General features: G+C 41.1%; 1 protein-coding gene across 1 annotated transcript in view; it reads right to left on the reverse strand.

Annotated features, from left to right (window-relative positions):
* Positions 1-25,079, reverse strand: part of nphp4 (nephronophthisis 4) — a 396,691-nt gene that overhangs the window by 306,081 nt on the left and 65,531 nt on the right. The window contains 1 exon segment of the mRNA XM_059655664.1: positions 1,354-1,532. Coding sequence (XP_059511647.1) covers positions 1,354-1,532 — 179 coding nt within the window.

Genomic DNA, 25,079 nt, shown 5'->3' on the forward strand with positions numbered 1-25,079 from the left:
CTAACAAACTCTGTCCTCCACTTTCAAAAGCAAGTTGGTACTTTTAAAATAGTTCTTGGTAAAAATAAGCAATTACATTGAAAGTGGTGTGGGACATGTGCTTGCAACTTAAGATGTAGACCAATATTACTTGGAGCTGAAAAGGAAATAATCAGAAAATCATAAAAGCCCAAGTTCTTCCAAAAATTTTTTGAATTTGCTGCTTTAGTTTAATAGCTAGATGAAACAAAAGCTGCTCATTTTTTCCAACTAAGAAGGTCACGTATTCAAAAGTGCAATACTTGCCATTTAGGAATTAATTGTTTTCTTCATTTTTTCCCTCTCAGTAGGAACAAAGAAAAAGTTATTTTTCTAAATGCCAACTCGTGAACGAAGGATTTAACCAATGCACCATGGTTACACATAGCAAATTCTTGATTTGTGCAGTTTTCCAAATGGTGACCGTTCCTTCACTATGCCAAATAACTGTTCATCACTTGGACTGGCAATCTTGAATTTCAAAGTTATAATCACTGCATTTGAGAATTTTTAAACATCCATAATTTATGGACAACAACTTTTAACCTGTCAAACACTCAGTTGTCAGGCAACCTGTCTGTCAGGTCAACCCACAAAGAGCAGAGCATACCACATGCATGCTTGATGGGTGGATTTGAATATCAACAGTCATGAATGTCCATTCTCGTCAAAGATCTGAACTGTCAGAGACCTTACAGAGCAGGCAGATAGGGTGTGCCAGGCAATGCTTGGAATTCAGTGTGGACATCCAAATCAATAAAGCCTTCAGAATGAAAGGAGTTACATCACTGGAACGCCCACAAAGGAGGAAAGCAATAAGTGGTGGAAACAATTAGGACCAATGATGAAGCAATAACAGTAGATAAAAACAGGTACCTCAGATGAGTTATGTGATCTGATGGAAGGATACCCTGTCACCACAGTCTGATGCCAAATCTGTCCAAGCTTGTTGCCCAATACAAGATCGAATGGCACACTGTGTCATTACTATCGAAGATAACTAAAACAGAATTGGCCAGTGACAGCACCTTCATACAGGTTCGTGCCAGAGAAAACTGCCAGATCCATACATCAGAGCCTTCATCAGAGATGCATATTTCAAAGCATAAAATCCATAACATAGATAAAGCTTGGGACATGCAGGGATGTTTGTTGTCCATAATTTATGCATGCCTGTCATTACAGAGTGCCTTATTTATCTTTTATCAAAGTACAATATTTGGAAGTGTCAATAAGTGCCCAGATTTCTCAGTGTTTGTCATTTGCACGATCATGTTTTGCTGTAATTCTAATGTAATTATTGTCATATCAAAGGCAGCAATCCAAAGTACTGACCTTTTAATATTTTGACCTTTAGCAGTATCTGGTGTAAATTTCTGTGTGCTGCACAAGTGCAGAATTCCAAACCCACACGACAGGACTTGTTCATTATCTTCACGCTTCTTCGCAATTGCAACTATTTCCACAACGATTGCAATGTGGTTACAGTTTAGGGAGGTGTGAAAGTAAACAGCCTGAAAAAGAACGTGAAACAATAAAGAATGTTACAATTTTGAAACCTATTCTTCTTTTTCCTTTAAGCATTTTCCACAAACTTCCATGCCCATTTTCATGGGAGTTTTAATGGCTGCTATGGTTAGTTTATACCTAAGAGTTATTTTCCAATTGCCTTTTCAGTACTTAGCAATTTAATGCAGAGACTGATATGAATTATTCAGTCCTAATTTTTTTTGATCATTTGGATTAATCTGTGAATTTTTGACCAGTATTGGCATTACTGAGGAATGGAACAATTCTTACAATGGTCAAAAAATTTTTAATAGCCTAATCAGATGAAGCTTTCTAGGGCAAAGTCACCTTTATTCTGCTCTAACAATGTGCCATAATTCTAATTTCAAAAAAAAACTCCTTACTATACCAAAGCACCTCCAGGAACTCAAATTCACCATCCATGGAGTTTTTATAGGATATTGGGATTCTGGGTGTAAGTTGATTACAATAGGAAGCTAAAGAACAAAACTCATTTCATTGAGGACCTTGAATACCATCAGTTCTGGATGGATCCAAATCCTGTTTGTGCAAGTGACTGCGCATGTATATATCTTCCTATCTTACACATCATAAGCTTCTGTTGTCATGACTCAAAGATATTGTGTGCTGCTGATCAAGTCTCATTATTCATGGACTCATAACAAATGTAAAGATTTAAATGAAACCAAAAATCTCATTTATCCTCTGACTGACTGCTACCCAGGATGAAAACGAGCCACACAACACAAAGAAAACCAAAGGACTATGGATGCTAGAAATCAGAAACAAAAACAGAAGTGGCTAGAAAAACTCAGCATCTATGGAGAGAAAACAAAGTTAACATTTTGGGACCAGTGACCCTTCTTTGGATTGAATTTCTATATTTGTTTTTAAAAATAAACCACACCACTTTCCTTCATTATCAGTAAAAAAAAAGCTCTATTTATTCTAACACTCTCAACATTAAGAAGTGTAAAAGAACATGATTTTAAACTTATGTTAGTTCAAGTTGATCTCTTAGAATTTGTCCACTCAGACACAAAAAGGAAAGAACACATCATGCATTGGAGAACAAAAACAGCCAGAACACAGTACTACATAACCAATCCAAAATCACACAACGAGATGGGTTTCACAATCCACGGTTCTTCAACAATCACTTGATGTCATCTGAACAGAGACAATCATTCTGTAATTCACCAGTTGCCTGGTTAGACCCTGGATCTTTAAGTAGACTCAGTGATGCTTAGAACAGAGAGGGAAGCCATTACAGTCGTCATGTCCATACAGTCAGTCAAAAAAATACCTGACTGAAGAGATTCTATTTTTAGCTGTTGGCCCATTACCCTGAAGGCTACAGTAATACAAGTGAATATCTAAATATTGTTGAAACATTCTGAAAATTTTCAATCTAACTACCTTTTCAGTCAGCAAGTTCCAGACTACTACCACCTCTCGGAATGAAAAATTGCTCAACTCTCCTCTAAGCCTTCTACACTTCGCTTAAACGTTTGTTCCCTAGTTATTGACCCTTCTACTAATGGAAGAAGTGCCTTCCTATCCACCCTATTTATGTCCCTTGTAATCTCGTATGCTTCATGACATTCCTCTCAAACACAAAAAAAACAACCTCAGCCTATACAGGGATAACAAAGTGTGGAGCTGGATGAACAAGATGCTGCTTGGCCTGCTGTGGTCATCCAGCTCCACACTTTGTTATTTCGGATTCTCCAGCATCTGCAGTTCCCGTTATCTCTGATCACTATTTTAACCCCAGCCTATACAGTCTTTCAGAAAAACAAGAAGTGTTGACTGTGAAAGAGTTAACATTTTGAGTCCAGTGAATCCTTGTCATGTACAAAAAACTGCCACTTAGTTTGGATTCAAAATCCCCAAAAAGCAACATGGCTTTATATGCACCAGAGATAATGGGAACTGCAGATGCTGGAGATTCCAAGATAATAAAATGTGAGGCTGGATGAACACAGCTGGCCAAGCAGCATCTCAGGAGCCAGTTAGTTTTACTTATTTTCCCAAAGTTGCACACAACTCTTGCAACTTTCTTTCTTCTTTAAAGCAGCACCCATTTGTCTAATTTACAGTCCATAGTCAAAAAGTAATGAAGTGGTCTTTTGTACACCTCCACCCTTAAATAAAACAAAGCATCATTTTTAAATATGTTTCATTGCAACGTTGTGGCACATAGACAACAAAACACCAAAATGTACATCCATTCATCCTCATTTATCTCCTAAACAGTATTTAACAATTTATTGATAGCTTTCTCTTCAATTCTTAACCTATTCAATCATTTTCACATGCAGGGCAATATATCTGATATCATATTATCTCATCAAGTAATGTGCAAAATCCATCTTGCATTTAAAGTTTTGAAGTTTTCAACAAAAGTTTTATAAATCATAATCAGTATATATTAATGTTTATTTCCAAACTCATCAGACATAGACTTCAAAATGTTAGAGAGATAAAAATAATCCACAGTCTTCTTTTCAACTTTTTCTGACATTGATTTAATTGCTTACAAAATTAGATCACTGCCTTCTCTAATCCTAATTCACCATCTTGCAACTAGATTACAGGAGCATCAATTGCCATTTTAAAAGGTTTCATTAGTCAGGAGTGGCCAACAATTGCTTATTTATTAGAAATGCCTTCAGCTTCTCAAAGTTTGCTTGGCACTCTGCTGACCACACCATCTTTGCCTGTTTCTGTACTAAATTTGTCAAAGGTACACCCATTTTGCTGGCGTTAGGCACAAATTTCTAGGAGAACCCACACATATCCAAAAATCTCACGATATCTGTTTTAATTTCAAAAGAGAATTTTGACTAGAGCCTTCGCTTTTGCTATTCTTGGCAACACACCCGACAATGTTTAGAAGGTGGGTTACTCGTACTTTGGTTAAGTTCAGCCTTCGTAAGATTGATAACTAAGTCAGCTGACTGTAACTCTTTAGTTACTTTACATGTTGTTCCCATGTGTTACTGTATATTACCACTTTCTGAAAATAAATTAGAGCTTGGTACTTGAACAAGGATTTGATTCATTAAGTCTTCGGATTTCAGCTGGGGGATTTTTAAACCTAACTGATACCACTGAACACTTGTACCACCCAATCAGTGTAACCAAGGTGGATCACTCTTTAGCTTTCAATGTTCATGGTATTTGCTCGTACCCCTTCAACAGATCATTCTGACAAAAAAAAAAGGAATTGCCAAACCTGTTGATATAATCATCTAACCATGGAACTGGCTAGGAAATTGATTCTGTTATTGTATTCACCTGTCAGTGACCTATGCAGAATATAGTTGACTCATCCAGTTTTCAGAACTAACAATACTGATGAACTCCAACAGCTTTGGCTATAATCAATCAGGTGATCTTCTAGCATGCATTGAATCTCCATTTCCAACTAAACTCACTTTTCAGCATTTGTTTGCTAAGAACGTTGTTTAATTGTCACTGATTCTACCAAGTATGCATCATGTCTAGCTTAAACAGTACATCCAGGTGTATCTCTACAAATGAACTTCATTCTCCCAGGTAATTTTATGAGATCTTCACATTGTCCTTCCTCCAAATATGGAAACATGCTATCCAACTGTACAGCACTGGCTAATTACAGCATTGATGAACTGTCTCCATCTACTTCACTCTTACTATCCCCATTATCACCCACTAATCTCACCACCCAACAGTGGTACTCTTTCCTAGCATCTTCCCTGTAAACCTATTGCTTCTACGTGTTCATGCGACATAAATGATTCTTCTTCCAGCAATGAGGAGTATCTATCAGATTGATCATTTTACTAAACTTCCAAACTAGTTTTTACCACGGTATGATGAAGGGTTCTTCAATGTGAAAATGGGACTTCACCTCCACAAGGTCATGCAGTGAACACTCCTACTATGCTATCATAGACAGATACATCTGCAGCAGGCAGAGACGTGAAGATTAGGTCACGTTATCTTTCTCCCTCTTGTTGGTTCCTCCACCAAATGCTCCAGAGCCAACCTACCAGCTATATCCTTTTGGGCTCGATCAGCTTGGTCAGTCGTGGTGTTGCCAAACCACTAAAGGTGATGGCATTTGAAGTCTAACACCCAGATTACATTCTTGATGTTCAATATGCAGAAGTACCGAGAGATCATTTATCTCATGCTGTTGATGGGATCTTGCTGTGAAAAAACTGACTGCAGCATTTCCATAAAATGGAATGTAGTCACAGTTGCAAAAGTGCCTCAAAGTCATGGCAGAAACTGTGTAAATGCAAGTTACCTTCACCCTCAATGAAGTCAACATACACAGATTGCAAAGGTCAGGTGAAATAGAGTGAAAACCAAACTTTGTCATTCTGCTTGTCATTCATGAAACATCCTGATGGTTACAGTTTGAAAGGAAGCCATTCGGCCTGTAATGTCTGGACCAGCTTTCTTAATGAACAACTCAATTAGTGCCTTTTCCCCCATCTTCTCCCTGTAAATGCAAATTTGTCCTTTTCAGATAATCCAACTTCTTCGTGAGTGCCTTGATTGAACATGCCCCACTATGCTCGCAGGTAGCATATTCCAGATGTTACCCATTTGCTCCATGAGAAAGTTTCTTCTCATGTCTCTATTGCTCATTTTGCAAATTACTTTACCTCTGGGCCTATTTATTCCTTCCAACTCTCATGAATTTGACTATCCCTGTCAATCTAATGTCATCATTTTCTTGGGCTGTTGCTGTAACTGACATAGATAAGCAAAGAGCTGCGAATAACTATAAATTGGAGACCTTGAAAGTGCCCCACATGGGGAATTAGTTGGGTGCACGCCACTGACATTCAGCTCAGTAAAATCTGACCAGCAACATGTGGTTGTCTTTCTTTAGGAAAGTTGAAAAGTTACAGGATCCTCATCTCAGGCGCACAAAGCAAGTTTGGACTGCTGCTGTTCCAGGCTCTTAATCTTGATCGAGCAGTTTAGCTGGTGCACTTTAAGACAACTATAAAATAGATTTTTATTGATCAATTCTGTCACCACAAGGCAATGAAATTTTAGCAAATCTCTAAAATGCTACTTACAAGATGGTGTGCTACTTTAACAGCAAGAGGTTACGTGCACTAGATATTGCAACAATTCATTTAGTCTATATTGACTAAGATAAGTAATAGCATGCTGAGATAACTTGATGTGGAGTGCTTTATGAATAATTTAGCAGTCAGTGAGTTGACTACATTCCAGCATCAGAGTAGCTAATGCATGGCAACAAATTCCATGTCATTTACTTTTCAGTTCCCCTGAAGTGAAGCATGCAGCCACACTGCACTTTCCATCTGGTCATCAAACAATTGCCTTCAACCAAGAAGACAGATTGACCTTGCCCCACAGACAATTCTCTTCACAGTAAGCCAGTGGAAGGCACAATTCAAATAATAAGAGCCGGCTTGGTCAGATTTTCTGTTTTTTGAAATGAAGCAGTTATTCTCAACAGATTGCCCCAAACAGTCCAAGTAAGAGCTGGTTAATTCCGCCACTGTGGCTACCAACAGATGAAATTCTCAGGGCAAAATCTAAATGGAGCCTTTGGGAAGTAACTCTGCTCATTTCATTAATTATGAAATGATTGTACTAAAGATAAAGTTGATGAATTTAGGCAGTCTCAACAGACATCCATTTTGATATGTGCCCACTTTCCCTCATCAGCACAGGCTGACACAGCTGTAGGAATTGGAATAAAAATGCCACTGCAGTACAAAATGGTCTTCTGTGGCACATTCTTGAATCTAAGTCCAACTTGAAAGGGCTTGATTCTGAAACCAAGTGGCTAAAGTAGGTAAGTATCCATCCTTAGTATGAAAACCCTTAACACTCCAAAAACAATTTTCATCAAGGTCAGTGTGGGTGACACAATGTATAAGAATACCATACAATAGGCTGGTGATTAATGAGCCTGATCCACACATGTGGCATTGCCATTTCCCAAACACACCAGATGATGGCACAGGCATGCACATAAGATGAACTCCATGGAAAAGGAGATAAATCCCAAGGGGGCAGTTATATTGCAACTGTTAAGTAAAGCCCTGTGAAGGCTGTCCCACTATTTCAGGAGAACAATGTGTGAGACGTGGAAAAATAAAAGAACAAAACTAACAAACATACTTTCAACTTGCCTTCCCACAAAAAAAAAATACCCTGATGAATTGATTGTGTTCAAATGATTGGATGTACAGTCTCATTTCACTGCCCGTGGCAAGCCTCAAGGCCCAGCACTGCATTCGACCTCCTGGCCCAAGGGTCATCCACTTTCTGCGATAGTAGGAACGGCAGATGCTGGAGAATCTGAGATAACAAGGTAGAGCTGGATGAACACAGCAGGCCAAGCAACATCAGGGGAGCAGGAAGGCTGACGTTTCGGGCTTAGATCTTTCTTCAGAAATGGGGGAAGGAGCAGGGGGTTCTGAAATAGATAGGGAGAAATGGGGAGGTGGAGAGAAGATGGATAGAGGAGAAGATAAGTGGCGAGGAGACAGACGGCTTTATTGCTGTGGGAGTCGGTGGGCTTGAAATGGATATCAGTTTCTAGGTGGTTGTCAGAAGTGGAAACAGAAAGGTGGGGTTTAGGGCCAGTGCAGGTACAGGCGGGCGATTGTTCCACGTATCCTACAAAGAGGCAGGCATAGCTTGGGCCCATGCGGGTACCCTTGGCCACTCCCGTGTCTGTGGGAAGTGGGAGGAATTGGAAGAGAAGTTGTTGAAGGTGAGGATGAGTTCAGACAGGCGGATGAGGGTGTCAGTGGTGGGGGACTGGTCAGGCCTGTGGGACAGGAAGAAGTAGAGGGCCTTTAGGCCATCTGTATGGGGAATGCAGGTGTATAGGGACCGGACGTCCATAGTAAAGATGAGGTGTTGGGGACTGGGGAATTGAAAGTTCTGGAGGAGGCGGAGGGTGTGGGTGGTGTCATGGACATAGGTAGGGAGTTCCTGGGCCAAGGGGGAGAAAATGGAGTCCAGATAGGTGGGAGTAAATTCAGTGGGGCAGGAGCAGGTGGAGACAATGGGTCGACCAGGGCAGTCAGGTTTGTGGATCCTGGGAAGGAGATAGAAGCAGGCGATGCGGGGTTAGGGAACGAGGTGGTTAGGGGCTATGGGTGGGAGGTCTGTCTCCTCTCTACCTATCTTCTCTTCTATCCATCTTCTCTCCACCTCTGCCCCTCTCTCTACTTCTTTCAGAACTCCCTTCCCCTCCCACATTTCTGAAGAAGGGCCTAGGCCAGAAACATCACCCTTCTTGCTCCTCTGATGCTGCTTGGCCTGCTGTGTTCATCCAGCTCTACACCTTGTTATATCATCTGCTTTCTTTTTTTTTTCACTTTTGCTCTTTTGCTGTTGCTGTTTTTCCTTTTTTTTCCCCCTGTTCAAAACCTTTCACAGCACATGTGCAGCAGTGGTGGTAACAAAGTCAGCTCCTTCTCGCATCAGCGGTAGTGAGACTCATGGGGACAATAGAGTGAGGTCAGCACCAAGGGAATAACAAGCCCAGCATGGAGGGGAGCACATCCCCGTGTGGAGGGGGTGGGGAGGGGGTGGGTTGCTTGGCAAGCTCAATACATACAGGTGGGGGCACAGCGCAAGCCCAGCGTGAAGGAGAGCAAGCCTGGAGGCAGCGTCAGCAAAGTAGGACCAGTGATGGAAGATGGCGCCTGAGAATCAGCATCTTGGATGTTAGTTGGGAGTGGCAAGGCAGTGGTGGTTCTGAACTGGCTCAGGACTCATACGGAGATGGTCTTCCCCTTAAGGTACACCTTATCATTTTCTCGTCTTCTTAAACTATCAAAACGGTACTGGATTATGGCAACAAATGAAAGCTTTTCATTGTATTTTACTGCATTGCTGTAAAATACGTGACAAAAAATAATTTTTTAAAATACGTACTAACATTGCTCTGCAAACAGTTTCAATCAAAAGTATGCTATTAGCGATATGACACCAAAGAAAGGTTTAAATAAGGTAGAAAGACTGAACTAAATTTGCTAAGTTATGTATCATCAATGTCTGTATAGAAGATTATGTATATATACCTGTGAGAGACTACATTATCACTACATAGAATAAATAGGCTATTAACAACGTGCCACAAAAAGAATCTTGGCTTTGAATCAAAGCATTGTCAGGCTAAGATAATGGATACGTTAGGTAGATGTTGTAAGTATAAATAATCTTCCATTAACTACAATGGTCTATGAATAAAAATGAACATTCATAGTCAACAAATAGACAGCCATGATGAAATAATGCTTTATTCTACCCATCAGCAAAATCAAAACATAGGCCCCCAAGGTAACTGTAGCCTTCACCATGATTTTCACAGCAAATCTTCACTCAAAATGAATTCCCTTTTAACTGTCAAAGGTTGTCAGTAATTAAGGATTGTAATTCTGTAGTTAGATGCAAAATTAGTCATAAAAGCTGATGCGAATTCAAGGAATTAGACCTCAACTACAATGCTGTTTGTACGTCAAAGCTCTTGAATTAGCCAGACTTCTGCACTGAAAGCCATCTTCACATCTTAATTAACAGTTAAGATCAGACACTAAAAGCTCAGAGATAATGGGAACTGCAGATGCTGGAGAATCCAAGATAATAAAGTGTGAAGCTGGATGAACACAGCAGGCCAAGCAGCATCTCAGGAGCACAAAAGCTGACGTTTCGGGCCTAGACCCTTCATCAGAGAGGGGGATGGGGTGAGGGTTCTGGAATAAATAGGGAGAGGGGGAGGCAGACTGAAGATGGAGAGAAAAGAAGATAGGTGGAGAGGAGGGTATAGGTGGGGAGGTAGGTCCCCTCCCCCCACTGCATCACACAACCAGCCCAGCCTGTCTCTGCCTCCCTAACCTATTCTTCCTCTCACCTCAAGCCGCACCTCCATTTCCTACCTACTAACCTCATCCCACCTCCTTGACCTGTCCGTCTTCCCTGGACTGACCTATCCCCTCCCTACCTCCCCACCTATACTCTCCTCTCCACCTATCCTCTTTTCTCTCCATCTTCGGTCTGCCTCCCCCGTCTCCCTATTTATTCCAGAACCCTCACCCCAACCCCCTCTCTGATGAAGGGTCTAGGCCCGAAACGTCAGCTTTTGTGCTCCTGAGATGCTGCTTGGCCTGCTGTGTTCATCCAGCTTCACACTTTATTAACTAAAAGCTCAGTTACAGCTTTCAAGTTAGCACGCCACCTTATTAACCCATAAAATTACAATCATCCAGCACAAATTGCATAGACTGATACAATTGACTATGTTTTTGGCCGTTGATGGCCGAGTAATATTATTGCTAAACTATTAATCCAGAAACTCAGGTAATGTTCTGGGATCAGGGTTCAAATCCTGACACAGCAGATTTTGGAATCTGAATTCAATAAATTTCTAGGATTCAGAGTCCAATTCTAACCATGAAACCGCTGTTTATTATCAGAAAAGCCCATCTGGTTCACCATTGCCCTTCAAGTAAGGAAATATACCATCCGTACCTGATCTGGCCGACATGTGACTTCAGACTCACAACTATGCGGCTGACTCTCAAGTATCCTCTGAAATGGCCTCGCAAGCCACTCAGTTGTAACAATCGCTGCACTGTCTCAAAACAGAAATGAAACAGATGGCATTGACCTAGACACAGGAAACAACAACAGCAAAAGCAGCCCTGCTGACACTGCCAAGTCCTCCTCACTAACATCTGGGGGCTCATGCCAGTGTTAGGAGAACTGTCTCACAGACAGGTCAAGCAGCCATCAAACATAGTCACACAATCTCAGAATCATTCATTACAGACAATATCCCAGGCATCACCTTCACCATCCCTGGATATTTCCGGTCTCATGAGCAGGATAGACCCAGCAGCAGTGGGGGCACAATAGTATACAATCAAGAGCGAGTTTCCCTCTGAGTCCTTAACATTGACTCAAGACACTATGAAATTGTCTAGCATCAGGTTATAAAGTAGCATAAACAAACCTCCTGCTCTTTATCATGTACTGTCTTCCCTCAGCTGATGACTAGGTGCTCCTCCATGTTGAACAACATTTGGAAGAAACACTGAGGGTGGCAAGAACACAAAATGTACTCTGGGTAGGGGATTTCAATGTCCACTGCCAAGGGTGGCTTAGCAGGAGCATTAATGATTAAGTTCAAGGTCATAACTGGGTCTGCGGCAATTGGTGAGGGAACCAGCAACAGGTGAAAACATACCTGACCTCATCCTGATCAATGTGCCTGCCACAGATGCATCTGTCAACAACAGTATCGGTAAATGTGACCACAGCATAATCCTTGTAGAGACAAAGTCCAACCTTCACTTTACCATTACCATCATGTCAGGGGAACAACTCTGATTCATTGGAAAGAGGAGGAGGAAGGCATGCCAGGAGCAGCATCATGCATACCTAAAAATGAGGTGCCAACTTGGTGAAGCTACAAAACAGGACTGTGCATGACAAACAGCGTAAGCAACAAGTTAAAGACAGAACTAAGCAATCCGAAATCAACGGAGCAGGATCTAAACTCTTCAGTCCTGCTGCATCCAGTTGTGCATGGTGATGAACAATTAAACAACTCATTGGTGGAGCAGGCTCCAAAAATATCCAATTCCTAATGATGGAAGAGGCTAGCATATTAGTGTAAAAGGTAAGGCTGAAGCATCTGCAACAATCTTCAGCCAGAAGTGTGAGGTGGACGATCCTTTTGACCTCCCCGCAAGGTCCTCAGCATCACAGGTGCCAGTCTTCAGCTAACTCAATTCACTCCATGTGACACAAGATATGGTTGCAGGCATTGGATGCCACAAAGGCTCTGGGCACTGGTAACATTCTGGCAATGGTACTGAAGACTTGTGCTCTGGAATTTGTCACACTCCTAGCCAAGCTGTTCTAGTACAGCTACAACAGTGGCATCTACATGACTACGTGGAAAATTGTCCAGTTCTGTTCTGTGCACAAAACGTAGCACAAACAGAACCCGCCAATTACAACCCCGTTTGTCTACCATCAATAAAGCGACGGAAGATGTCATCAACAGAACTATCAAGTTGTGCAGCTCCTCAGCAATAGTCTGTTCACTAACATCAAGTTTGGGTTCTGCCAGGGAGGCTGAGTTCCTGACCTTTTCCAGCCTTGTTCCAAACATGGATGGAAGAGCAGAATTCCAGATGTGAGGTAAGAGTGACGTCAAGGTCGCATTTAACCGAGTGTGACATCAAAGAGCCCTCACTCAAATGGACCAAATAGGTTTCGGGGGTAAACTAACTCCTGGTTGGAAGATGGTTGTGGTTTTGGAAGATCAGTCATCTTAGGTTCAGGACATCATTGCGAGGAGTTCCTCAGGGCAGTGTCCTAGGCCCAACCATTTTCAACTGCTTCATCATCGACTTTCCCCACCATCATAAGACCACAAGTGGGGATGTTCATCGACGATTGCACAACGTTCAGTTCCATTCACGACTCATAAAATAATGCAGCAGGACTCCAAATGCAACATCTGGGCAAGGCTTGGGCTGACAAGTAGCAACTAACTTACATGCCACAAATGCCAGACAATATCCATCATCAATACGAGCTGATCTAACTACCGCCCCTTGATATTCAATGTCATTACCATCACTGAATCCCCCACTGTCAACATCCTTGGGGTTACCATTGGCCAGAAACTTATGTCATACAAAACACAGTGGCTACAAGAGCTGGTCAGAAGCTAAGTACACTGCAGTGAGTAGTTCACCCTTTGACTCTCCACAATCTTTCTTATCTTCAAGACACAAGTCAGGTTTGTGATGGAATGCTCCCCACCTGCCTGGAAAGGAACAGCTACAACAATGCTCAAGAAACTCAACATTATCTCGGACAAAGCACCCCACTAAATCATTTGCGGATCTGGTGCCACTCAATCATTCTACCACTGATGCTCATTTGCAGCAGTGTGTACTATCTTCAAGATACCCTGCAGAAATTCACCAAAGATCCTTAAATAGCACCTTCCAAGCCCATGTTAAATTCAATCCAGAAAGACAAGGCCAGCAGGTACATGGGAACACCAACACTGCAGGTACCCCTCCAAGACATTCACAATCCAGGCTTGGAAATATATTGCCATGCCTTTACTGCCACAGGGTCAAAATCCTGGAATTCCCTCCCTAACAGCATTGTGTGTTTACCTACAGTACACGTACTGCAGTGGTTCAAGAAAACAGCTCACCACCACCTTTCCAGACAGTAACTAGGGATGGGCAATAAATGCTGTCCCTGCCAGGAGTGCACACATCCCTCAGGTGAATAAAGCAAAACTTGCAAATGTTTATTTCAGAGGTTACCAGCATCAAGCTCAGTTCACAATGTTAATGTGATTTAAAAATTAATTTTCTTGACGAACAGCAGAGTACTGAGAGCAGGGAAAACAGCCACCCTTGTTGGAAACACATATGATGGCCAAACATAGTAATAATAACAGTTTGCATTTATGTAGCAACTATCCTGTAAAATAAAATGCCGAAATGTAGAAATTGTCTACCATCAGATGTGGCAACAAATGAGAATGACTCTTGCAACACAGGATGGAAGATAGCTGTTACATCAAATATTTAGACTCAACACTACTCTTTTAGGGGCACTGAACATGAGGGACACTTGATGAACTATGTTGGGATGAACAAACTAAATGTTCCTTTTATTTGTCATTCCTCTTCTTTGCTCTAAGGGTTTTACTATAGAATTTCATTTTCTCTATCATGGATTAGCTAGCACAGGTTGTAGAGGACATAGATTGAATTTAATGGCAAGGAATATGAAATGATATGTTTTGAGAGTAAGCACAGGAAAGACAATAAAATTAGACAATTCGAAATTTTAACGTGATACTTTAACCTTGATTTTGATGTTGTTGTCCTACATGTTAAGACTTCAGTGATAGCCTGAGTTCATACAAATTTCATTATGAACAGTGTGTTCAATCTGAAAAATAATACCCTATTGATTAAAAAGGTACATGTATGTGTAAAGGTATAGAGGGCATCATCTTCAGTAGGCAGCACAAGTTTCATAACTATAACACGTGGTATCAAAAATCATGCTATTTCAGAAATCCATCAATATTCAATTCTCTTCTCTTTGTCTTGGTGAGTTGCTTGGAAACCTTTAACAGATGTGTTGTTTTGCAGCACTGAAGGACTCTGCAAATCCCGCATTTAAATAGTGGCTTGTCTCATCCAAGTATTGTCAAGAAATTTACCAAAGAATTACTTTTTAAGTATATAAAGTATTGTTATCCAGCCAAAGCACTTTTCCTTGACAAGGCTTCTCGTTCTTTGCATGTATGCGGCATAGTTGGGAATTTTCTTTTTGAGTGGAGGTTTGTACTTCACACTGCGGGGATAAGAAATCTATCCAGCAGACAACTGACAGAAACTGAGAAAGCAGTCCTATTACGCAGTGTAACTATAACCACAAAGATATGAACAGAACAGCCTTCATTGGCTGCCCTGAAGACTACCTTAAAAGATGACAGACACGTGGACGAAGCACACATGCCATCCAACAAACTATAATCACCACGCTCACAGAATGAACAAAGGGGACAACCTGAACACAGAGAGAAAAGCACTAGATAAACTCAAGAATATTAAAACCCTATCAGCAAACAAAGAGCGCATGACCATCATTATGAACAAACCAGGCGACATTAAGAAAGCACAGGCACTGCTTGCAGATACAGCCACTTCCTGGCAGGTGGCGATAGACCCAACACAGCAACTAAGTAATAGGATCACCCAGATGCTGAACAGTCTAAAGGATGCAGGGCAGATAACCAAGGCGATCTTCATCGAAATCAGAAGGCACGAGCACCCCCCCCATCTACGGACTTCCTAAATTACATAAACCAGACATCCCGCTCAGACCCATTGTTTCCCTACCGGGGACACCTTCACACAAACTAGCCAAGGACCAACAACAGAGATTGCAACACCTAGGTGCTGGATCACCCTATTCTATCCACTCAACCCAAGATTTCCTCAACACCTTCAAGAACATAAAAATCAGCAACAAGATTATGGTATCCTTTCATATCACAGCTTTATTCACATCAGTCAACGGCCCACTAGCCAAAAGAAACACTGGTGACTTTACCAGAGGAAGGAGCAACGCAGACCAGCAGCTCCATCAGCAATAGCAACATACTCCAACTATTAGACCTCTGCCTCACCACACACTTTGTCTTTAACAGTCAGGAATACAAACAGATTAATGGTACCCCAATGGGGTCACCCATCTCAGGACTTATTGCAGAGGCAGTCATGCAAAGACTAGACCACACCACCCTCCCCCCGCATTCAACTTAAACGGAGGATCCGGTACACAGACGACACATTTGACATTTTTAAAAGCAACAAATTAGAAGATTCCCACCAATCATCAACAGCGTATTCACAGGACTTCACAAGGGAAGAAGAAAATAACAATCAACTTCCATTTGTGGATGTTAATGTTGAGCATATGACCAATGGGGAGTTTCAATCCTCAAAATAGAGAAAAGCAACCCATACAGATTGAATCCTCGACTTCCACAGCAACCACCTCCAAAGCCTGCCAACAAAACTGCATTAGGACACTATTTAAATGGGCCAGGACACACTGCAGCGCTCTGGAACTACGCAGCAAAGAGGAAAGCACCTACACAAAATCCCTCACTATAAACGGATATCCTCACAGATGCTACACAATAGACAACAACAGGAGCACACAGTACACCCTAACACATTGACCACACTGCCCTACATCAAGATAATATCAGAACTGACAACAAGATTCCTAAAACCACTAGGAATCATGGTAGCTTACAAGCCCACAGCCACTCGACAATAAACATTCAGAACCAACATGGCTAGCAAAACACCATGCAACAACTACCACAAACATTACATCGGAAGAAAACTAGCCATCAGAATAAATGACTAGCAGCAAAATAGAACGTCAAATGAATGCCAGTTTAAATGAGAAAAGGTAACCATAGTAGCCCAAGCCAACACAGACACGCACAGGAATCCCTGGAGCCATCGTTCTCTACATGGAATGCAATCAACAAAGATATTGAATTGGAGCTGTATACAAACCCATACAGATCAAAACTGGAAATGACACTACTCACCATAATGGACCGGACAGTACAGATTCCATGTGGAGTAGAAGAACACCAACTCATCAGAGGCTCCACTGACGATGTCACCTAGCATGGTGATGAAACATCTGAACAAGAACATGCCAGCTCGGCGAGCAAGTCAACAATCTCAGTAGTTGGGCATATTTTGACCTAAAACTGAGTGTGTAATCATTTGCAATCCTATCTACTAAAATCATCTGAAACGGTGTGGAGCTTTCTTTGTTTCCTGAACCTCATTGCTCTTATTGTCAATTTGTAACTCACTGGCAAAATTGATCCCATAGGATCGAAAAAGCAGACTGGATATAGGATTAGTCAGGAGACAGGAAAGAGTGAATTGTTTGTTTCTGACCGGAAAGGACTATATACAATGGCGTCCCATAGAATCGTTGCTCTTTTTGACAAATTACTTTTCTCGATTTTGGGTATAAGGGAACTATTTCCATGACATGAATGTGCGTCATAAAATAAGAAAAATAATAAGACTTCAGGAAGACATAGCAAGAGTGATGAAATAACAAATCTAGCCAACGAAAAGCAAATGAAATACAAGCTGTGGCATTTTGAGAGGTAGAATAAAGACAGAGAACATACATATAATGATTCAAGGGGCTGCAGAAACAGAAGAATATGGTAACAGCGTCCACACATTTTTCAGTGATGGTAAGTTGATAAAGCTCTTCAAACATATTATGAAATTCTTGGCTTTATAAATAGAAGCATGGAGTGCAAAATAGTACAAAGAATCTGTATTTATATCGCACTGTACATAGCCTTAAAACACTGTTGCTTCACAATCAATCATTTATTTTTTGAAGCTAAGACACTTCTACAACATAGAAAATGCAGCAGACAACTTTATACACACTAAAATCCCACAAACAGCAAGCAACATGATAATGACCAAAAGCATGATACTGCTGGAAGTCCATATTAAAACAGAACTACTCAGTAAGTCTGGCTACATCTGTAGAGAGAGAAGCACAATTGATGTTTCAAGTGATGACCTTTCCATCATATTATTTAGGGATAAATACTGACCAGGACAGTTGAATAACTCTGGGGCTCTTCTTCAGAGTTGCACAGTGAAAAGGCAGATGAAAACTCAGTTTCAATGTTCCATCCAGAGACTATAACTCCAGCCATACAGCCCTTCTTCTGTTCTCAAGTCTGTGAAGTGAGTTTAATAACTTTCTAACCCAAAGATGAAAGAGCTACCACTGAACCATAGCAAGTGAATGGTTCTTCTCAATTACTGAGTGTGCTTCAGATATCCAAATCCAGGTTTCGCATTTCAGGAAGGATAACAACACCTTAGAGGGTGTACTAAGGAAATTATCATTGACTATAATAGGAACAGGAGTACACCGTTTGACAATCAAGCATGTTCCATCATTCAGTAGCATCATGGCTGGTCTGACATTCCTCATGTCAACTTTCCTGTGTTTTCCCAATAATCTTTAATTGATCTCAGCCTTAAATATAGACAAGGACTCTTCCCACACTTTGCTGTGGCAAGGCGTTCCAAAAACTTCCAACCCTCAGAGAAGAAATTCCTCCTTATCTCAGTTTCAGAATAAAGGGGTGTCAATTTAAGACTATGTCCTCTAGTCCTGGAATCTCCCTTGTGGGGAAACATCCCGTCAGCATTTACCCTGTCAACCCCCTTAAAAATCCTATACGTTTCAATGAGATCACCTCTCATTCTTCTAAATTCCAGTTAGTAGAGTAACAACTTGTTTTGCCTTTGCTTGTAAGACAATTCCTTCATTCCAGGGATCATCCTAGTGAATCTTCTCTGAACTCCCTCCTATAAAGTGATATTTTTGCTTAGATAAGGGAACTAAAACTGTTCACAGTAATCCAGATGCAGTAGGCCTTCTTTACTTGTAAATTCCAACAACCTTGAAATAAGGGTCAATGTTCCTTTAGTCTTGCTGATTACTTGCTGCACCTGTACGTTAGCTTTCTGTGTTTTGTATACAAGTACCCCTAAGTCCCCTGGTGTTACAGCTTTCTGTTAATGATGAGAGATTTCAGTTATCTAGGAAGACAAAAGAAGCTGGGATTATTTTCCTGAGCTCAGAGGAGTTTTTCAAACAGATGTTCAAAATTATAAATGTCTCATCAAAGTATACAAGATGAGATATCTGAAACAAAAACAGAAAGTACTGGAGCAACTGTCAGCAGATCTGGCAGCATCTACGGAGAGAATGTAGAGCTAACGCTTCACATCCAATGACCATTTTTTTAGAATAGGCCCAAGGTCACTGAACCTGAAACATTAACTGTTTTCTCTGCATTGACGCTGCCAGACGTGCTTAGAGTTTCCAGCAATTTCTTATATTGCTTCACAACTCCAGCATCCGCAGCTCTTTGCATTTTTTTTTAAGCCAGGAGAAATCTCTCACTGGCAGGGAGGAATAAATAGACATCGCTTCTTTACATCACTTCTGGTCCCAGCTCCACTATTTATTACACCTCTAAGTTTCAACATGCAATTCTTTGTCCAAGACATTGACATGCATGTTGAAGAGCTGAGGATCCAGAAGATCATTTCTCAGATCTATCATTCAGAATTTCTTCCCTTTAACCTAAGTCTCCGACATCTACCTGCCAACCAATTGCAATCCAATTCAGAAAATTATCAGCCAGTTCCATATGCTCTCATTTCTGCTCATAGCCCCTTGTTAGGGACCTCATCAAATGCCTTCTGAAAGTTCATGAATCAACATCCACACATACACCCACATCAATCTTATTCGTGACCTCTTGAAAGAATTCAGGCCAATTAATCAAATATGAAATACCCTTGACAAATCCCTGCCTTGGACTTGAAAATTATGCCCCCTTATTAGTCAACCTTCAAAGGGAAACAGCTGCTTTCTATTCGCCATATCCATGGCCCACATAATCTTACAAACCTCTACTTTCTTCCCTCAACTTTCTCCGTTCTGAAGAAAACAACCCAAGCTTATCCAACCTTGCTTCTTCACTGAAGTGCTTCGTCCCAGGCAACAGATGAATCTCCTTTGCACCCCCTCCAATGCAATGACATCCTCCTCATAATGTGGTGATCAAACAGCACACAGGTCAGAAGTCATAGGGGACTCTTACCTTTATCAGTCAAGATATAATTTATAAGAGCAGGAGGTTACGATAGAACTGTAAAAAGGGCTTCGATTAGGCTGCAGCTGGAGTACTATATGCAGTTTTGGGCCACCGTGCCATAAGAAGGATGTGACTGCACTGGAAGGAGTGAAGAGAAGATTCACCAAGATGTTGCCTGGGATGAAGCACCTTAGTGACAAAGAGAGGCTTGATCAACCTACGTTGTTTATTTGGAGCAGCAAACATTAAGGCAGGACCTGAGAGAGGTGTATAAGATTATGAGGGGCATGGACAGCATAGATTGAAAGCAGCTGCCCCCACCCCCCACTTATTTGAAGAATAAAATAACTAGCCCTTGATGTAAATTTGCTCACTGAGCTGGAAGGTTCATTTTCAGACGCTTTGTCACCATTCTAGGTAACATCATCAGCGAGCCTCTGATGAAGCGCTGATGTTATGTTCCGCTTTCTATTTGTGTGTTTTGGTTTCCTTGGGTTGGTGATGTCATCTCCTGTGTTGATGTCATTTCTTGTGTTGGTGATGTCATTTCCTGTTCTTTTTCTCAGACGGTGGTAGATGGGCTCCAAATCACTCTGTTTGTTGATGAAGTTCCGGTTGGAATGCCATGCTTCTAGGAATTCTCGTGCGTGTCTCTGTTTGGCTTGTCCTAGGATGGATGTGTTGTCAATCAAAGTGGTGTCCTTCCTCATCTGTATGCAAGGATACTAGTGAAAGTGGATCATGTCGTTTTGTGGCTAGTTGATGTTCATGTATCCTGGTGGCTAGCTTTCTGCCAGTTTGTCCAATGTAGTGTTTGTCACAGTTCTTGCAAGATATTTTGTAGATGACGTTTGTTTTATTTGTTGTCTGTATAGGGTCTTTTATGTTCATTAGCTGCTGTTTTAGTGTGTTGGTGGGTTTGTGGGCTACCACGATGCCAAGAGGTCTGAGTAGTCTGGCAGTCATTTCTGAGATGTTTTTGATGTAAGGGAGAGTGGTTATGGTTTCTGGGCATGTTTTGTCTGTTTGTTTGGGTTTGTTACTGAGAAAGTCGGCGGACTGTGTTCATTGGGTACCCGTTCTTTTTGAATTCGCTGTATAGGTGATTTTCTTCTGCTCTTCATAGGTCCTCTGTGCTGCAGTGTGTGGTGGCTCATTGGAATAATGTTCTAATGCAGCTTCGTTTGTGGGTGTTGGGATGGTTGCTCCTGTAGTTCAGTATTTGGTCCGTATGTGTTGTTTTCCTGTAGACGCTGGTTTGAAGTTCCCCATTGACTGTTCGCTCTACTGTGACATCTAGGAATGGCAGTTTGTTGTCGTTTTCCTTCTCTTTTGTGAATGTTATGCCAGTAAAGGGTATTATTGATGGTCTTGAATGTTTCCTCTGATTTGTTTTGTTTAGTGATGACAAAGGTGTCATCCAAGTAGCGGACCCAAAGTTTGGGTTGGATGATTGGCAGAGCTGTTTGTTCGAGTCTCTGCATTACTGCCTCTGCTAAGAACCCTGATATTGGAGATCCCATGGGTGTTCCGTTGGTTTGCCTGTAGGTTTTGTTATTGAAAGTGTGTGGTAAGGCATAGGTCCACTTGCTTGATGATGTTGTCCTAGCTGATGAGGTTGGTGGTGTCTGGTGTATGTGTCTTCAGTTCTTCTAATAGTGTAGTCAGTGTTTCCTTGACCAGGTTGATGTTGATGGATGTGAACAGGGCTGTTACATCAAAGGAGACCATTATTTCATCCTCTTCTAAATTGGTGTCTTTGGTGTTCAGGAATTCTTCGGTGGAGTGAATGGAGTGGCGTGAGTCTTCTACTAGGTGTTTTAGTCTTTGGTGTCGTTCCTTGGCTAATCTGTACGTTGGTGTTCCAGGTAGCAAGACTATGGGTCGGAGCGGGGGGCTCCTGGTTTGTGAATTTTGGGTAGTCCGTAGAAGCGTGGTGTGTTGGATCCATCTGGTTTCATTTTTTGCAAGTCTCTCTTGTTTAATTCTCCAGATTTTTGAAGTTTTTTGAGTAAGGCTGCGAGTCGGTTCTCTTGTTGTGGGGTCGGGTCTATCGCCACTTGTTGCTAAGTGTCGGTAACTGCAAGCAGTGTGTTCACTTTCTCAATGTAGTCTGTTCGGTTTAAAATGACTGTCAAGTGTCCTTTGTCTGCAGGTAGGATAACGTTGTTTTTATCTTTTTTGAGTCCTTTTAGTGCTTTCCTTTCTTGTGTATGGAGTGTGTTTCCTTCCTTCCATTTTCCTGCTTAATGTTGGTGCAACTGTCTGTCTGATGGTTTGCTGGGTTTCTTCTGTGAGTTCGTTGTCTTTCGGTGTTGTTTCTAAATGCTGCTAAGAAATCTTTCTTATCCGCATCCCGGAAGTTGTAATTTAATCCTCTTACTAAGACGGCTTTTTCAGTGTGTTAATGGCCGGTCAGATAGGTTTTTTATCCATGCTTCGGTGTTGTTATTTTGTGTGAGTTTGTCTAATTTTTTCTGCAGGTCTAGTTTTTTCGTTTTCTGTGTTTGCCGTTGTCTAATGTCTATGGCTCGTTGTACTGTGTCTGACCATTCATGGTCTGTTGCGTTAGTGGGTAAAGTTTTTTGGCGGGAAATTTGCCAGTTGTATTTACAGAGTCTGTCATGGGCATCATTGATCACTTCTCTAAGCATTCTGCAGCCATTTTGCTCTGCTATACGTTTGGCTAGAGGGGTGTTAAGGGAAGGTTTGTATTTAAGACATTCAGGTAGTACCTGTTTCCTTAGGCATTCGTGCAGGAAGTACAGCTGTTTGCGGGTGGCACTCTGTCGGATGGTGTTGGTTTCCCATCTTCGGGCCAGTTTTAGCATATTGCGCCCATAGGTGCTAGCAAGTTTTGCGAAGATTTGTAGCTCAGGTTGAGGTTCTGGATGTAAATTTGCTCACTGAGCTAGACGGGTCGTTTTCAGACGTTTCATCACCATTCTAGGTAACATCAGTGAGCCTCCGGTGAACGCTGGTGTTATGTTCTGCTTTCTATTTATGTGTTTAGGTTTCCTTGGGTTGGTGATGTCATTTCCTGTGTTGGTGATGTCATGTCCTGTTCTTTTTCTCAGAGGGTGATAGATGGGCTCCAAATCAATGTGTTTGTTGATGGCTCTGGTGATGACGCCTAGAATGGTAACAAAACATCTGCATACCACAGAACGATGGACTTGGGGAGCAAACAACCAGGTGTATGTCCTATCCCAAATTTGCTAGGATTTCTGATAGAGCTATGTTACCTGTTTTTAATCTTTTAAGAGATGTGAGCATCAATTGCAAGGCCAGTAATAGTTCCCCCTTCCCGGCTACCCTAGGAATTGGGTGAAAAGGGCAGTTCAGAGTCAGAGTCAATCTTGTTATTGTGGATATAGAGTAACATGTAGAGCTAGACAAAGTGAGGATGGTAGATTTCCTTCACCCAAGGATACTTGTGAAGCAGGTGGGCTTGTATGACAATTGATAATAGATTCATGACTATCATTGCGAGTAGCTTTCCATTTAAATTCCTCCAGCTGGCATGATAAGATTTGAACCCATATCCCCAGAGCATTAACCTGGACCTCTGAATTATTAGTGAAGCAATATTATCATGACACCATCTTCTCTTCATAAATGATCTTTTTTATCAAAGCAGAGCTTTATGACCAAAGAAAGGGTTACTGGTTTAAGTTTCTTCTAAATAGTTGGTTTATACAAGTGGCTGTGACAGTTTATTGAAATTGCACAATTATAACACTTTTATTCAACTGCAAAGTACAGTAACTGTGAATGTAAAACTTCTTTCTTGGTTTTCCTTTCTGTATTCAAAGAACCTAAGGAATTAAGTTTTCTTAAGAAACGGGATGCAGAATATTTGACAAGGCCAGGATTTATTGTCCATTCCCAAGTGTCTCTGAATCACTTTGGTCTTTGGACGTAGGGACGCACACGGTGCTGTCAGGAACAGAATTGCAGAATTTTCAGGAAGCATAGGAGGCTATGTCATGAAATGTATTCAAGGCTGAGTTAGACAAAATTTTGATACACCAGGGATTGAGGGTTATAGTCAGCCAGGCAGGAAAGTGGAGTTAAGGCCACAATCTGATCAACAACAATCTTATTGAACAGCAGAGTTTGATAAGTTACTAGGTTTTTTTTATAATTTTAATTATGATATTTATTATTTAAAAGATTTCAATAAATGCAAAGAAAAATTAAGGTATTTTTAACAAGAGATGTTAGCTTCCATTGATATTCAATCAACTTTACTTCCTGTAAACATTGAAAGGTGAGTACCTCGTTATGCAATTCATCAAATTTAATTCCATGGTGCATGTATTGAAAAGTTGCTTCTTTTTAACGATGAACAAAATGGTGCAAAAATAGACGACACTGGTCATTCAGCTCAGTATCCATCTATTTGTGAGGAAAACTGACAACATGTGACACCAAGCACAACCACTGGAGAAAATGGTCACGTGCAGCATTTTGAGTGTCCTCCAACATTTTGCCAAGAGGAAACAGTTTTATGCAGCAATACATTTAGTACTGCAACGAAAACTGGTAATGTCCAGAGCCACAACCTACACAACAAATAGCCTGATCCGTTCAGGATATAGGAGGACCCAATTATTTCTAATTTTAAAGTTGTATTAACATATTTATAGAGGTAATGTTAAAAGGAAAGACCCTAAAACAAAGTTCTTTCAAGGCATTGTTAGTATAAACTTATGATAATTTATGACCAGAGTGTGAAAGAGCTGAATAAACCAGATTGACAATAATTAATCTCATCGAGAAGCTAATGCCATATTATATTGTTTTGACAATTACTAAGTCATTATAAAATATATTATCACATCCCTTTTACAATGACACAATCAGTTTTGTCAATGCTGACAGTGCAAGTGGAAATATTAACGTTTGCAAAAACACAATGACTAGTATATCGCAGTACAACTGACCTGGACCTTGTTGTATTGGCACTTACACAGAAAAAAAACATGCAGCAGCTGAAAAGTATTCTTCTCCCAGTCACCCACCCTATCATCCCCACCAATTCACAAATATCGATTGATCAGTTGCATCTCCAAAAAAGTGCCTATGTTAAGTCCATTTCCATTTCCTGAATATTTAGGGTACCAAAAGTCCAGGGAGGCAGCCTGTTTATCTGCATCTGGCAGCAATACAAAGCTGACAGATGAATAAATTTATAAACTATTTGAAGCAG

Source organism: Stegostoma tigrinum, chromosome 28 (assembly GCF_030684315.1).
Source record: "Stegostoma tigrinum isolate sSteTig4 chromosome 28, sSteTig4.hap1, whole genome shotgun sequence".
Classification (NCBI taxonomy): Eukaryota; Metazoa; Chordata; class Chondrichthyes; order Orectolobiformes; family Stegostomatidae; genus Stegostoma; species Stegostoma tigrinum.